Below are 16,923 nucleotides of genomic sequence, written 5' to 3'. Positions count from 1 at the left end.
GTTTTTACTGTTCACTACTTCCGCTCACAATTAATAAATGAACTGAAAACAGTGCGTCCCTACCATGGAAGTGTATAGTACCTATCCTCAAATCAATCAGATGTTGTTTAATGAAAAAATTACATTAAAAAAAAAAAAAAAGTTTGCTCCAGCCTGGCCCCGCCTCCTTCTCCTTATATTCATATTCAATCCCAGATGAAGTCTTTCCCTTGTGGCTCACAGCTTCCATCGCTCTTTCTAATCAGTTCATTTTTTATATTTGTCTGTAAATACCATTCACACGATCTTCACGATGAATCCTCCTTGTGGAAGATGCAAGAAACCAGTTTATCCAACAGAGAAACTTAACTGCCTTGATAAGGTAAGATCATTTTAGAGATTCAAGCTAAATCTACTATGACAGCATTTTTAAGTTGCCCTTAGTAAACATGACTAGGAGGGGCATTGGTCTCAAATTGACAAGTATATTTCTAAAGCAATCATATTTTGAAAGTGTTTCATTACTTTGCTACCTACCATGCTTCATTACATTGGTCATTAAATTATTTACTATAGTTATAGCCATAGCTAACATTAAGGACATTTCGTTAACATTAAGGCTTATCTCAGATGTCCCAGAGGATCCAAGATGTCATTCACAAAATGTATTAGAATCAGAATCGGAAAGGGGTTTATTGCCATTTGTCGATGAGCATAAATTCACAAACATAGGAACTTGTCCTGGTGATTTGGTGCAACACAAACAACAAACATTGAACACTTTATACAGAGACGGCATGACATGTACATTCTAAATCAAATATAAAATGTATGGCATATTATTGTTTTGTAAAATATGTACATTTACATTCGACAGTTGAAAGAACGTGCCTTGTTTCTATTTGTATCAGTATTTGACCTTGTTTTGTAGCTTCCACAAACATGTTGCATAACTTTCTTGTAGTTATCTGTAAAAATGGGATTTCTCCTCTAGTTTTGGCACAAGGGATGCTTCAGCTGTGAAGTATGCAAGATGGCCCTGAGCATGAGCAACTACAAGGGCTTTGAGAAAAGGCCTTATTGCACCATGTAAGTATCTGTGTTATCTCTGTGTTATTGTGTCACCCACGCTTCATATGAGCTTGAACATGCAGTGAATACAGTGTCATTATTGTGATGTTCTTAATGGATTTCATGTGATTCTGTGAAAAGATGTAGAAGTAAAACTAGTATGGTACGATATGATGAGATAGAAGAAATCAACAGTGGGGAAAATGAATTTGTCAATGAATAATTAATTCACAATAAAAGTAAATAAAAGCTGTTACACGGTTAGGAAAATACATTTACAAAGAATAATAGTTAGTATAATAGTGCTAGTGGGTTGAAAGTAATGATTGACATTCCTCATTCATCACTTTCAGTACTAGAGAAGGGTGAAGTTACTTTGAGATTGGCTGTCCTGGACATGTAAGTCAGTAATAGATTTAATTTGTTGAGTTTTAGCAGTTGTTGTTAGCTGTCGAAGCAGTAATAATTGTAGTAAAAGCTGTGCAAATAGCAGCAGAATTTGTAAAAAACAAACAAACAAACAAACAAAAAATATATGAATACTTAAACTATTGAAACTACTGACAAAATCACACGAATGGGACAGAATTGGGATCTATATATCAGAATAATATTACAGAAACAACTAAGAGAGACTAAAAAATGTGTTCTGTTAATCATCTCTAATATCAAAACTGTTGCGCATCAATCTTTTTCATTAATATCAAAATAAATCGAGTTTGAAACACTAGCAGCAGGGTCAATTCCTATTCATTTATAACTAGTTGAGAACTTTGCAGTAACAGTACTTTGAAACTGACCGTGCTGGCAGTATTTGCAGTAGAAGTGATAGTAGTAGTAGTAGCTTTAGTAACAGCCAGTGCTTGTAGCAGGACAGTGATATAGAATAGATTTGAACCAAAACTTTGTCTAATTACTAGTTGCTATTCTTTTCGCGTAACTGCACTTCTACTTTTCAGGCACTACCCCAAATCCTCCTTCACCATAGTGACGGACACCCCTGAAAACAAGCGGCTAAAACAGCAGACCCTGCTCAACAGCCAGGTCAGGAACACACGCTCATATATGGTCTGGTTCCTGTCGGCTGCTTCCTCTCGTTCAAAGATACTGTCCTGAACTCGTCAGCGTTTATCTCCGCGCTCTGTCGCCGCTGTCTCTGTGATTTGAATTAAAAACGGAACAAAAGCCAAACCCGAACATGATTTAGAGTGTAGATTATCTGGATGAGATGCTCAGCGTTTTGGGTTTGGACAATTGTCAGGGGCATTTTTGTCTTTGTCTTTTTGTCGTCCTCCTCGAACGTCAGGCTATATTTTTTACAATGATTAATGGAGCCAGTTTTTACACAATGAGACCAAATTAAGCTGCACAATTCACCTTATGAGATTAGAAGATTTTGGATCAAATTTGAATCAGATTTTTGTCAATATTTAAGGACAAACAGAAAATCTAAGTCAGAATATATCAAAATACAAGGTGTTGTTTTGTTGCAGCAGCAGTTAAGCAAACAGAGGACTCAATGTCTTGTCAAGGCATTTTAAAAGGGAAAAAAGTAGTATATTTAAAATGCTGTTAGACTCTTCAAAATATCGTAACAATAGAGATTATATGAAAGATTTTAATATCCTGACTATAACATGCGATCAAATCATAAAATAATGTAAAAACGGAATTGTCAGCCTCAGAACGTTGCTGAAATCACCGCCCAAAAGCTTTTTAAACGCAGTTCTGTTGAAATTATGCAGACCTAGGAAAACTGCACAGACAAAAAAAGAAAAGAAAGTGAAATAAGTGTAGCCTAAATAAACATAGTGTCATTGATTCAAATTGGCTCAACGTTCTCCATTTACGGTGACAATTAAATACATTTTTTGCCTGTAATATCACATCACCCAGGATTATATTTCAGTTTTAGTTTGTAGCTCGTTCCCTTTTGGTCCTGGACTTTCTGCGGCCAACCCTGCTCAGTGTTTATAACCATAAAAGTCCTGGCACTCGGGCTTCCTCACTAAGACAGCATATTCTTCATAGCAGCTCACTGACTCACGGTGTGTGTGTGTGTGTGTGTGTGTGTGCGTGCGTGTGTGTGTGTGTGTGTGGGTATCCGTATGTTTGTGTTCAATAAATAATTAGACGAGACAAAGTACGCACACGTGTATTACTTACACTACTGCAACTAGAAAAAAAATACTCAGATACTAATCGGTGCTAAAACTAGTAAAAAAAAAAGTAGATTCTGGGGGGAAAATAAGAATAAGACATCACATAAATAGCATGTTTCCTGAAGAGTTATAGAATCTATCATGACTAGTATAAGACCTTATGTTAATAATTACGAAACTGCTATTTCTTGGTGTTGAAAGTTATATTCTATAGTATGTTATCGTTGTGGTATAAAAATCTATATGGAGCCCTTTGCCTCAGAAGTAGAAAAGTTAAAGTTAAAGCAGAAAGTTACCCTAAACAAGAGTATATAGCAGGGGTGGGCAAACTGCGGCCCGCGAGCCACATGTGGCCCGTTTGTCTTTATAATCCGGCCCGCCAAACATGCCAAGTAATATTTAAAAAAATAATAATAATAATATGTTGTATTTATTTTTTTGCCCTTAGGCATCTGTCTGCACTTGTATCCTTAATAAATATGACATGAAATTAATTAGATAATAGATTCAATAGTCTATATTTGACAGAAAAGTGATATTTTATTTGATATTTAATTATTTAGATTTGTTTTTTTCACACCAATGATCGCGGGCCGGCCCTCCGCTACTTGCCTGGATTCGAATATGGCCCTCGGAGGAAAATAATTGCCCACCCCTGGTTTATTGTATCATTGTGAGTGTTTCTACTTTCCTTTATCAGTTTGTTGGTTTGTTTGTTTGTGTTGACATGCATTTCCCTTTTTGGACAAGTCGCGTTCAAGCACAGTTGTGACTCATAGTCGTAACTAGAATTGTAACAAGAGACGTTCATGTGTCAGTATTTCCCGCATTTCCCGATTGACTGAAATATTCCCAGGCACTTTATAAAGAGGAGTTTGAAAAGACGAAGGGCAAAGGCTTCAGCGTTGTGTCTGACACGCCAGAGATGCAGCGAGTGAAGAAAACACAGGATCAAATCAGTCACGTAGGTCGACGGAAGAATGACACAACAGTCTTTCTTTTTTTAATCTAATTATTCAGGGTTAAATTAGTAACTTTTTATACATTTACATTGCACATTTGTAACACAGAGTTAATTGAACTTGTCTTTTGCATGCGTCTTTGTCTTTACAGAACATTATATATATGTTTTTCATGTTATATCTGTGCATCTTTTCTTTCTTTTTTTTAATTTTCCTTTTCACATCACAAACTGGCAACATTCCTTTGATGAACTATTATGCAGTTCATCTAGACTTATAGGAACTGTATGTAGTCCACACTCTTTTTAACATAGGAACTACCATCACATCTGAGAGTGTTGCCAGGGCCTTCACCTGCAGACAGAGACACACACAAGTGTTTCTCCTTCTCAGTTTCTGGACCGGGCGTGGCTCATGTTCAGCTCAGAAGCTCCAGAAGTCCAGGCTCACTGAGCTGCAGAGGCTGCACTAGCACTGACCCATGATTGGTGCAGGCACTGGGCTTTAGGAGGTGACCATTCAGATCAGAGAAAGGACAAAGCACAGGTTTAAACCAACAGTCTGCTTTCTGATCAGATAATCAGAGTGAAAACCATAAATTACAAACATAAACAAATCATGTCCGATCATTTTGAAATTAAGAACAAATCTGAATTTTAAATGTGAACAGTAAAAGCTACATTTGATTTGAACATGACACAATTTAAAAATAAAAAACATGCATATGGTTAATGTCCACATTAGAATACATTTAACTACTTCAGTGTCTTATCTCTTGTTTCTTATTGTTTTACTCGGAATGCTCCACAGTATGGCATTACATTTACAAATACCTTGTTAAATATGCATTCTCACTGTGAGCTGCTTGTCACCGAGAGAGCTACGTTTAATGCTGCACTGTGGAACATTCCAGGCAACGCAATAGTATCTCTTCCAGGACATACAGCGGACAATGCTCGGTGTTTATTTGATCGGTGCGTATTGTGTTGAACTGCGACAGGCGCTTTACAAAGAGGACTTTGAGAAGAACAAGGGCAAAGGCTTCAGTGTGGTGACCGACACCCCAGAGATGCAGAGGGTAAAGAAGACTCAAGACCAAATCAGTAACGTAAGAACAACACACACACACACACACACACACATGCACACACACACACACACACACAGACTGGACCAACAAGTATCCAATCAAGAGCTTCACTCACCCAGATGTACAACAAACCAAATGATACGGGCTGTTAATATGTGATTTTGATGATAATATTGTAGCAGTAAGATAAGATATGTTTCTGTTCTGTGAGAAAGACAGTTTGAAGACACACACACACACGCACACACGCACACACACACACACTCCTGGCACGTCTTCCTGTCCGCAGAGGAGCTACAGCCCTATATAGTCAAAGTCTCTCAGCTGTGGACACAAACAGAATGTCCGCTCTTTCACTTCTTCTCTCTCTCACACACACACACACACGATTTCCTTTCTCTCTTGAGAGCAGCGGTTTCAAAGAGGAATCATGGGTAATGTCGGAGGTGGAAATACAACGGTCTCTGGTCTGTGTAGTTTTGCACTGGTTTTGTTGTGAAAAGGTGCAAATGTATTTTAGAGGCAATGGTTGGAGAGCGTCACTGACAAAAAGTGTGATTTTCTTGAGGTTAGAAGGATTTGGGTGATCCTGGTTTGAGATGTTTCGCCAGTGGCAAATGGGGATTTACTTATGAGTCAAATCCAGAGCGCAAAATACAGAATCAGGCCATAAATTGAAATATTTCGGAATAATTGAAAACTCTATTTTAGTGAAAATACGTCAAATAACAAAAAAACTACTGAACTAAATACCGTATTTTCTGGACTAAAAGTTGCACCTTTTTTCATAGTTTTGGCCGGGGTGAGACTTATACTTATATTCATACTTTTATACTTATACTTATACTCCGGAGCGACTTATATGTGATATTATTTGTTATTTTCACACTTGCAACCGCATTTCATACTCCAGTACAATTTATATATGTTTTTTCTTCTCTATTAGGCATTTTTTGGCTGGTGCGACTTATACTCCGGTGCAATTTATAGTCCGGAAAATACAATAGTCTGATTCAAATGTAATGTTACTATGGGGGTCCCAGGTCCATTGCAGCATGATTGATGATTTTGGGGTTCATGGACCAAACATTATTGAAAACCCATGTCTTACACGAACAAAATGTCAAATACAGAACAGTGAGTGTGATATATTAAGCAGTTAGGCAAAAGCTTTTGATGATAGACGTTGTGTCAGTAGCAAAGACCACTTGAAACATTTCTGGTGGGGTTAAACCAGGTCAAGTACCTCAGCTTGGCTCAATATTTAGTGTGTTCTAGTCAGGAATATGTTTTTTATATATTGTAATAAGATTTAAGCAGAATAAGCAAATTCTATTACAAATTACTACACAACTAAAAGCATTCAATTCAGCTTTTAACATGTTTTTGAATACGTTGTATATGGATTATACTGATTTAGTGCTATATATGACATATATAGCAATAGAAACTGTTGTAATTTAATAAATGTAAGAGTTTATTTATTGCCATAGTGTGGATGATTCAAGGCAATATTCTCAGTGGAGACGAGCAGGTGGCAGACTTCACCAGTAAAGTTACAGTGTTTAACAAATGTTGATTAGATGGCTGGGTCGGAGTAACCCGCACTTGTGTGGTGTTCTGGGCCCGTCCCATGAGGCCTGGAGTGAACAGTAGAAAACACATGCGGCTGCTGTTGGTCAAGAGGCAGAAGTACTTTGAATTCCTCAAGTTCTTGGCTCAGTGCTGTGATACAGGAAGCAGCTTTTGAACGTCCTCAGCAAGTCTCAAGTAAAACATGTGAAAAAACTTCAAACATATTGACTGATGTTTGCAGATTAAATACCACGAGGAGTTTGAGAAGAGCAAGGTTCGCAGTGATGCCCCTCCGCCTGAGAACAGGAGAGGTAAATCATTTGTAAAGTGTAGAAAGACGATCAAAATAAAACCAGAACATTAAAACGTTGCTTTATTTTTGTCGTCTTTGTGGTTTTTGCAGAAGATGAACAACAAAGTGATCCAACTCCAAGATTAAACCAACCAGCTGTTCAGCCTCGTCCTGTGGCACCACCTGCTGGAGGGGTAACGCCATTACAAAAACACAGTGGTTTTCCAGGTTTTCTTACGATTTAGAAAAGGAAAAGTGTATTTGTCCATTTGTCCATTCAAGGATCAAACAGAAATGGCTTCTTCAGGCATTATATAGTGTAGTTTATTTGGCATTTGTAGATAAAAACATATAATTTTTATCTTATTTTATTTTTTTCTTTCTATTCCTTATTAAAGGCGGTATGGACGATTTTTCGGCGATTTGAGAACGCAGGCGGAAGTGCGCATGCGCACTCCCCCGTGCGGACCGATACAACACACACGTGCGTTTGTTTATTAGCGCGACGGATCGCATCGCATCTCTCGTCTCCTGTAGATTTCTGTCCACTTCTGCGTCAGCTCGAACTGTCTTTCTCCGTCTTCATTTTGCCCCGTACACTGAGGGAACTATATTATGATAGATCCATGCGCTTAGGCACGCGGAAACGTGGGCACGAGCCTAACGCGGCTGCAGGTGAGCGGTAGGTGCGTTTTATGATTGATACGTGGCAGGACAAATGATTTATCCACGCCACGAGGAAATATGATAAAAATTTGCTGAAACAAATTGTCCATACCACCTTTAAGTTAAGAGGTTTTGTCTATAAGAGTTTTGTTTATAAGAGTTTTTCTATTAAGAGTTTTTTTTTTTAAAGCTTTCTATAAGTTGTTATTTTACTTCTATACCTATTTGTGTTGCAACACTGACAAATAAAGGCTTATCTTATATTGGAAAATGATGTGCATTGAGCAAAGGAGCACAGAAAAAACATTAAAAACAACAAAAACGACAGGCAAAGCTACAAAAAAACATGTGGACTGTAAAAAAATAAAATACAATTAAAGCGCTAGATCAGACTTCAAAGTGCATTGTTCCAGCTTTCAGCATGACGAGATGTCTTCCATTTAAAGGAGCGACAATATAATGAAAACAGCACAAGTATTGCACAAGTCAAGACCAATTTCTAAACTATACCTACTATATGCTTTATTTTTCCCAGCAGCCACGTTACCAGGCCCTGTACAGCTACAGCGCCGCAGAGCCAGATGAAGTGTCGCTGCAGGAGGGCGATTTGATCCTAAATGTTGAGACCATAGATGCAGGATGGGTGTTTGGGTTCAACCAGCGCACGGGACAAAAGGGAATGCTCCCCGCCAACTACATCCGACCCGTTTGAAACTGTAGGCCTGTGTGGGGGGATTTAAGCTGACAGTTTAGTATGAGGAACTCAGCTTATAGGCCGACCACTGCAACCGTTCAAGAACTATAACGCTTGGCATGGAAAGAAATGGAGGAAGTGAAAAACTAAGATGCAAAGTAGTGGTTGGTGACAAATGTAAAATAAAAACACTAACGTAGCTTGTACTGCTCACTTCTGTCAACTTGTGTAACATTTGGGAATAAAAATGAAATTGTGATAAAATATGACTGTTTTTTACTGTATAACCTACATCTACAGTAAAAAAGACTAAATAATGAATGACTGGCTGCATAATCTGACGTTTTACACGTTACAAGAGACACAACGACACTAATGACAAATACATGCAGCTTCTTGCCAATTATTTGTCTACCGTAAATATTTTTAGAATATTTTTTCTCTGCAAATGTGATCGTGTCAAAAGGTCAGTAGGCTGAAGGTGAATGGCCCAAGTGTTGAGACTCCGGCTCGAGTGTCGACAGTAGCTGCAGGACACGGCCATGTCATCACCTGCTCAAAAACTGTCAAATTTTAAAACACGGAAAGTAATTAAGTTTAAAAGGACAGGGCAGGCTTGGTAAAAGTGAAAAGGTCAGTGTGAGGGTGTTGAGGTGAGGTCAGGAGGGAGGATGTTTTAGAGCTGAGGAGGAGAGAATGACATGTTTAGTATGTGTGGGAATGACCACTTTGCATTAGTCTTTTTTTATAATTATTTTTAAACCAAGATCAAAAACACCAACACATCTGTAATTTGTGGCTTTAGTTTGTTAAAACAGACCTAACTAACGAATTTACACTTAATGTTTTTGCAACACATTTCTCCAAAGAATATCTTGTCTTCATGCTAATCATGCTGATAAAGACCATGTGTCCTCTTACCGCAGTGTTTTAATACCAGAAGATGTAAGAAGAAATGGAATGATCATGAAGCACATTTTGGACACGGTGTCATTAATGGCAAGACACTGTCGCCACAGCTGCCCTGGGGCAGACGGACAGAAGCAAAGCTGCCAATCTGCACCATTGACCATCTCCACCCACCACCACCACCACCACCACACACCTGATTCACACCAGGCAATGTGGGTAAAGTGTCTTGCCTAAGGACCCAGTCACTCCACTGTGGCACCAGGAAATCTCAGCCATGTCCCAACCAAGAACTGACCAAGCTCATTGATTATCAGCAATAGTCTAGTAACTGGAAAACAAATATATATACTTTGATTTTTAGAATTTGGCAATTAATCAAACTGTATCCCGTCCTCCCCGTGCAATATTGTCTTGCCCCATTTTAAGAGATGAAGTATGATGAGGATTGTTGAAAGAACCATAAAAGAATTAAGAAAACTAAGACAAAGTTTAATATTAGCTTGACATTACAATATAAAAGAACATCTTTATTTAAATAGGATCAATGGTAAAACCTTAAGCTTATTAAAACAAGGCAAAAACATGTTTTTTAACGAAACCATGAATACAACATTTAAGTTAAAAACAATATATTCATAAACAAACCCTTACCAAAACAAAAAAAAGTAAGAAATGGGCTTAAAGTTTAAAATCAGGCACTTAAATGTGAGTCAACAGGTTTTAACGTTTCCTCTAAGAAAAAGGCACATCTCTTTTCTAGTTTGTGTTGCATTTTTGAAGGTAGACTGCTCAGATGCCTCTCGAACATCACGTGCTTTCGTCCTATGAAGTCTTCACATAACCTGAAGAGGAGGAATGGAAATTTTACAGACACTATTGCAGATGTGTTAATCAATGCACTTGGCTAAATACTAGAAGTAGAACATACATTATTTTCTACTACACTGCGTTTGATGCCACTTCTACTACTTTATGTGGATCGCAGAAGCATTAATACACACAGGATAAACAGGCAAGTTTAATGAGGCAACACCAAGAAAACCCCTTTCCTCAAAGCTAAATAATCTACAACACTATTCTTTTATAAACTATAATTGGTGCATGTTTTAGTGGCAGCTTCACGTAGTTGAATAAGTAAACAGCTCAAGTAGAAAAGGTCTCCGTGGACTTAGTTGAAAGCTTATTCACATGTGAATCTACGTTTAACCCCAACAGCACAAACTTCCCTTTAGACTTTGCATAACACCGAGGTAGTGTTATAGGCCGCGTCACGTGACCTACACCAGGAAGTACCGTGACGTCATACCTGGAGAGAGGGTACGGCTGGGTCTGAAAGATCATCACTTCGCTGCAGTGCTGTTGCCGGGGAGACCGCAGAACGGCCACCTGATGACAAACAGAAGATCGACGTTAAACAATTTACAGGAGGAAGTCATAGGATCTGTAAATATGGCATTTAAAACAATAGTAGCATTGTGTGGTGTAATGAAAATAGCAGGTTTTATTCAATTCTTTACAGAAACACAAATTGTTGGACTAACTTTCAGCATGTTAAACCACTCAAAACATGCACCGTAATGACACTGATGCCAAAATAACATTCATGTCAAACTGAAATGTTGCTTTTGACACTTTTGTCAGTTTCCCATTTACTGTACTAACATTTCCCCTTTACTATAGCAATAAACTTCCCTAAACCGCGGCGTGATCGTTGATTCTCTAGCTTTAATGATGACATTTTTTACTTTAATGATACTAATTTTTACTTTAATGATAATAATTTTAACTTTAATGATGAAAAACAATGAAATTTCCCCATGGGTGGACAATAAAGGAATATTTTATCTCATCTTAAGCATCATTCGCCCCCTTTATTCACTGTTCGTCCAGACAACGTCAATCTCTCCTTCATTTGCCCATTTCATTTTTGTGAATTTTTGCCCAGTTTTGTCCAGTTCCCACATCACATTACTCAAAACAGTCCGCGTTTCATGTGACGTGCCACACAACATTACCACATAGAGATCCCAGACCACGCTGAGCCCTTAAACCACTTATAGGTTCCTCCAGGCAACAGCTTTACAAGTCTCTGTGTTATTATTAGTCCTGTGCTGTATGGACTGTATACATGAACACAACAAAAGAGGGTACAACGTGCGAGTACAGAGGAACTCAGAACATACCAAGTCCATTTGGAGAGTCAAGTTGCTACTTCCCCCAAACACCACCACGTCACTGTCGTTTCCGAGACACGAGGTATGGTCCACCCTGAGGACAGAATACAGTTAGAGGAGAGACGGTTGACAATTGCGTTCACATCAAGATAAGTACAGGGTTTTGAAAGCACATAACACTATAATTTTACACGTTTCCCCGTTTAATAATTTCCCAAAGATTTACAGGAAAGTGCTTGGGTCAATGTAGCATGCAGAGGTACCGATAGTTTACCCCACAGATTGAATTATTAATGCAATTTTAAAGCACATTTGAGCCCCGTGACGTGTATTGTAACAGTACCTGGGTTTGTCTTTATGTTGGTGATTCACTTGGGTCCATTCTTTTCGATGCAGGTTATACTGCCAGGCATCGTCTGTAACAGAGGGAAGGTTCCCAACGTCTTTAGACTCATCTGCAATCATCAGACGGTATCGAAAGTTAAAATGAGGCTGAAAAAAACCTACCGAGTGTCGGTCCAAATGTCCCAAAACCTCCATAAACAAAAAGTGTTCCTTCTGGAGTGGCCGTCATTGTGTGCATAGTGCGACCCACTGGAGTCGAAGACCCGGTATTGACCCTGAAAATAAAAGATCACTCATTACTTTATAGACTTTAATATTTTAATACTGTAATGGTCATGTTGTTGTGTGAAATGGAAAGACTTACAAACAAGTCCAGGTCCAAGTGTCCAGGTCCAAGCAGTGAAGGTCTAACAGAGCATTTTCCTGAAAAACAAAACCAAAACAGACATAAAACATTTTTCATATTACATCAACCGCTGAACAATGACAATGGCAATGATGCTGCTCTGGTATCGTTTGATATCGGCAGATACTTTAAGCCAGTATATCGATATTGGAACGGAAAAGCTGGATAGGTCAAGTAGCTTTTTGAGGAAAATGAGAGTTCAAAACATCAGCAAATATGTTCAAATTGGAGAGAAATAATAACAATTGAGTGTCATTTCTATCTATTCTTTATTAAAAAGGAACATCTTCTCCATGTGGTTGATTTTATGAAACCTGAATGTTCTAAGATGCGTGTGATTTTGCAATACTAATGTTTTATATATTTACACAGCCCTTGTGTGTAACTGCTCAACATTTACAGGTAAAAACATTTCCGTTTAGTGTTTGACGTCAACAAGTGTGTATGCATTTGGTTTACTCACCACGCCGCCAGAGATGTAGCCTTTGTTTCCCAGAATAGCAGCAGCGTGGCAGCCTCTGGGGGCAGGAGCCGAGCCCTGGACGCGTACGGTACAAACGGTTTGATTAAAAAGAACACAGACAATACGCAGAATGCATCTTTTGATTACTTTGCTCACCCTCGTTTCTTGCAAGCTCCACGTCGAGGTCAGAGTGTCAAAAACATTCACTTCATTGTTCCAACCCCAGCATCTGAATAATGTACCTCCAATCGTGGTCTAAAAACAAACAGTATTTTACATTAGTGTCCATTAAATTCACAACAAGTAATAAATAATAAGTGGTTTATTTACCCAGGACATTTCCTCAACGATGAAATTTGATGGTGAACAGTTTTGTACGTCTCCCACCGTCTTGCATCCGTAGCCACCAAAGTATATTAATCTAACAAAAATAAGTATTGTTACTAACTTTTACACTGTACCACTACATGCATTTGCAAGTCTACAATGTTTTAAAATGTTGTGACACACAAAGGATCCACCACTGTAATGTAAACTGCATTTGTCTGTATGAATGTTTTGACCGCTATGGAAGTATTTTTGATGGATTTGGATCACTGCCGTCTGAAAACACAGAACTACTGTTGAGGAGATGGTCTGAGCAAATTGTTTAGCCATAACAAAGTGGAACCTGAGGACAGAATTGACAAAAAGGGCAAAGAACATTTCTGGTTCTCCATTAACTAATCTGTGTTATACAGGGTGAAAAGGAGGACATGAACGTAGTGAAACGGGGTCAATACAGTATTGAGACTACAAGTCGGACGTTTTTTCATACTTATTCTACGGAGCAACTTTATTATATAATTTTGTTATTTTCACACTGACAACCACAAGAGGGCGCTCTAGGTTCTAAGCGACGCAGAAGAAGAATCTGCACTTCCTCTACCTCTGGAGTTTGTGGAGTTGTTTAGAAGTGACACAGAGGAATTAAGAAGAATTCAATGGATTTAGTGATTTGGGGTAAAACTGATGCTTTGGTAAACTTGTTAGCATGTTCTTTATGCTATAGTTATCTGAATAACTGTTCATATGTTACGTTAACATACCAGACACTTACCACAGTTCTGTCTGTGCCTCATGTAGCTGAAGGTGTTAGCATTAGCATACATACACCTATTCACCATGTTCTCTCATCTGTTATTATCATTATTTTAAATTGAATTTTAAAATTAAATGTCTGTTCTTGCGACTTATACTGCGACTTATACTCCAGTGCGACATGTTTATGTTTTTTCTTCTCCATTATGCATTTTTTGGTTGGTGCGACTTATACTCCGGAAAATACTTTGTAGCTCCCAAAAAAAGTATTCATATTTTTCACACCACTAACAGATGTTGGAAGCTATTGAGTTGTTGTTCAACATTGTCATTGTCCAGTGGTCATTGCATAGAACCGGACTGGTGAGAATAATTAATAATGATAAGTTTGATACCGACCTGTCCCTATGAACCCAGCAGGAGTGTTTGTTTCGTGGGGATGGAGTGTTTCCATTGACGTTTGGGAGCTTTTTCCAAACATAACACTCGCTCCTAAGATCCACTGTAAACATCTATAGAAAATGGAAAGAAAAATGAGATCTGCCTCGTTGACTGCGCGGATGGCGAAGGGAAGCGCACATTTAAACATCCGGCCAAAGAACATTACTCAAGTTTGCCACTCAAAATTTGACGTTTGGGTCATAAAATATGCAAAGGTTTAAATGAAACTTCCATCTTTGGATTCATGAGTGACAAGGAAGGTTATTCAAATTACGTTTTTATGTCAGAAATTCAAACATAACCACACCTCCAGGCTAAAGAAATGTTCAAAATATCAAGATTGTATTTACAAATTCAGGTATGCATTGTGTTCAAGTGTTATAAGATCAAAAGGAGTCAAAATTACCACAAAAATTAGTGTCTAGACAACAATGATGTTTGGGCAAGTTTCTGACATAAAAAACAACAGCTCAAGGCACAAACTTGAGTTCACCTTTCACATTCCTGCCTTTTTTTAAACCACAGTCTTTTTTACGCACGCCCACAGAAACACACTGTTCTGTCTGTATCTAAAAACACATGATTCAAGTTACAGCAGGTTCTGCCTGTGACAGTGTCTTATCAGAGATAGCAACAAAGGGAGACAATAATGCAATGAAGGAATGAACTATGGCATGTGCAGCAGATATAAAGCACCGACTGTTAAAATACTGTACTTCATTATTTATAGACCATTAAGCGATAGAGTCTACGGTCATTTTTCTGACCAAAAATGCCACAAACTAAACATACGCTATAAAAGATGTGGAGATAGTAAAAGATTAAAACTTGAATGTTTGCTTTGTAAAATATTGACATTATAGTTATCCATTCAAAACCTGGAATACCATGTCTGTCAATGAATTACCGTATTTTTTCATAGTTTTGTCCGAGTTGCGACTTATGCTTATATTTATACTTGTATACTTATACTCTGGAGCGACTTGTATGTGATATTATTTGTTATTTTCACACTTGCAACCTTGTTTCATACTCCAGTGCAACTTATACATGTTTTTTTCTTCTCTATTATGCGTTTTTTGGCTGATGCGACTTATAGTCCGGAAAATACGGTACTTAATATGAGCCTCTCCCTTCCCTTTTGTATTGAAGGATTTTTATACATAATGTAAAAGTGCTTTGGACATTCTCTTTTTTTTTGTTTTGTTCTGCCCTTCTTAACAAAACTAAACTACTTCAAAGTGCAAACTCACGTCGTTTGTGTAGCCCCCGCCATCAGATCCTGCAAAAATGTACAACGTCCCGTTCAAAAAGGAGTCACAGAAACCGTTTAGATCTGGTGGAACATCACCCGCCAGCTCCTTCTGCTCCCTGTCAACAAATGTTACATATAACAACAGAAACTTGCATAATTTAAGCTTGTGTCAATATTTTAACCAGGTAAGTGCACAAGACATTGCCTGAAAGCATAAAAAACATCAGACTTTACCATATGCCACTGTACAAATCAAACAGCCATATCTCATCGCTGGGCAACACCAAATCTTCTCCATCGGCCATCTGCTGACACAAAACATGGTCAGAAGCGCACATTGATAAACCTTTTAACAGACTTTGCTTCACACGTACATATTATGTTGTATACGTAATACCAAAATGACTAAATAAAATGATTTATATTGAACTAATGATGTTCAGGGGGCATTTGCCAACCATTTCAACCTGAAAAAAGCTACTTTTACATGACATTTTGCATATATTTTTCATGTCATGTTCAGTCCAGCATCCTCAGAGTCCCAGCCAATAACAGATTGAATAAATCTGACAGTCTAAACAAGTTTCCAACGATTGAGAGTCTCTTGGGGAGAGAAATCCACAAGGATGTAGGCTGTAGCTTAGGTACACTTCCTCACACTTTGCTTGGAAGTCATGTGTCCTATAATTACTGCTAAAGAATTCGCTGTGAAAAAAGACAAGTCAAACAAAGTCCTTCTGAATATCAATAACTTTGCGCATAGAGACAGCGCACGGGAAATTACGCACGATCCTCCGGTTATTTCTCAGTAAATCGTGTCTATAACGTTTTGTCACCGTGCTTCCTTTACCTGGTAACCTCCCCAGACATAGAGCACTCCGTCATCTATGAAAGCGGCGTGGCTGCTCCTCTCGATCCGGCTCTTGAAGCTCATCGCGCCGCCGCCACCGCCACCGCCGCGCGCCTCATCCATCCCGGTGACGCACAACACCGACATGCGCTCGTGCCTGCCGTGCCCGACGATCCACCTCGAGATGAATTAAAAATAATGACAAGGTTTGGCAGGAATGGAGGGAGTGGAGACGGTGATATGCGGCGCTCCGGGGGCAGAGAGACCGGATCCGCGGCTCCAAAATCCCGCAGTGGCTGTGGGTGTGCGGCGGAACGCGTTTTACAGGCTCTTCACACTCCTCCCATACGCTTATCCCGTGTTATTCATACCTGTTGTTGTGAAGCTAAACCACATTGCACCCTGGCATGTTTTACACGCCTCACAAACGTCTAAAACTTCATTTAACGGCTGTTATTCTGCGCGCAAACGTCGGTTGTGTTGTGCGTAAAGTAACCGACAGTGAG

General features: G+C 38.7%; 2 protein-coding genes across 3 annotated transcripts; one reads left to right on the top strand and one right to left on the bottom strand.

Annotated features, from left to right (window-relative positions):
- The first annotated feature begins 253 nt into the window (after positions 1–253).
- Positions 254–8,755, top strand: LOC140369203 (LIM and SH3 domain protein 1-like). Of its 2 annotated transcripts, XM_072456476.1 has the most exons (8): positions 254–361; positions 974–1,068; positions 2,010–2,094; positions 4,069–4,176; positions 5,175–5,282; positions 7,081–7,150; positions 7,243–7,325; positions 8,336–8,755. In XM_072456476.1, exons 1-8 carry the CDS (start codon positions 293–295, stop codon positions 8,507–8,509), a joined length of 792 nt encoding a protein of 263 aa, XP_072312577.1. In that variant the 5' UTR covers positions 254–292; the 3' UTR covers positions 8,510–8,755. The 2 variants fall into 2 exon arrangements, with proteins under 2 accessions (XP_072312577.1, XP_072312578.1); XM_072456477.1 differs by lacking the exon at positions 4,069–4,176.
- Positions 8,756–10,040: 1,285 nt separating this feature from the next.
- On the bottom strand, positions 10,041–16,506 carry LOC140368851 (kelch domain-containing protein 1-like). Its single transcript, XM_072455988.1, has 13 exons — positions 16,418–16,506; positions 15,802–15,872; positions 15,566–15,683; positions 14,271–14,383; positions 13,122–13,212; positions 12,948–13,046; positions 12,792–12,866; positions 12,287–12,345; positions 12,085–12,197; positions 11,921–11,993; positions 11,587–11,671; positions 10,710–10,789; positions 10,041–10,245 (listed from the first exon to the last, which is right to left on the bottom strand). Exons 1-13 carry the CDS (start codon positions 16,499–16,501, stop codon positions 10,095–10,097), a joined length of 1,212 nt encoding a protein of 403 aa, XP_072312089.1. The 5' UTR covers positions 16,502–16,506; the 3' UTR covers positions 10,041–10,094.
- Between the last annotated feature and the right edge of the window lie 417 nt (positions 16,507–16,923).

The sequence above is a fragment of the Eucyclogobius newberryi genome, unplaced genomic scaffold (assembly GCF_026437365.1).
Source record: "Eucyclogobius newberryi isolate DKJ021-1_F unplaced genomic scaffold, fEucNew1.0.hap1 SCAF_20, whole genome shotgun sequence".
In the NCBI taxonomy this organism is placed as follows: Eukaryota; Metazoa; Chordata; class Actinopteri; order Gobiiformes; family Gobiidae; genus Eucyclogobius; species Eucyclogobius newberryi.
The sequence above is the reverse complement of the archived record's forward strand: the minus strand, read 5'-3'. Positions and strand labels throughout refer to the sequence as shown.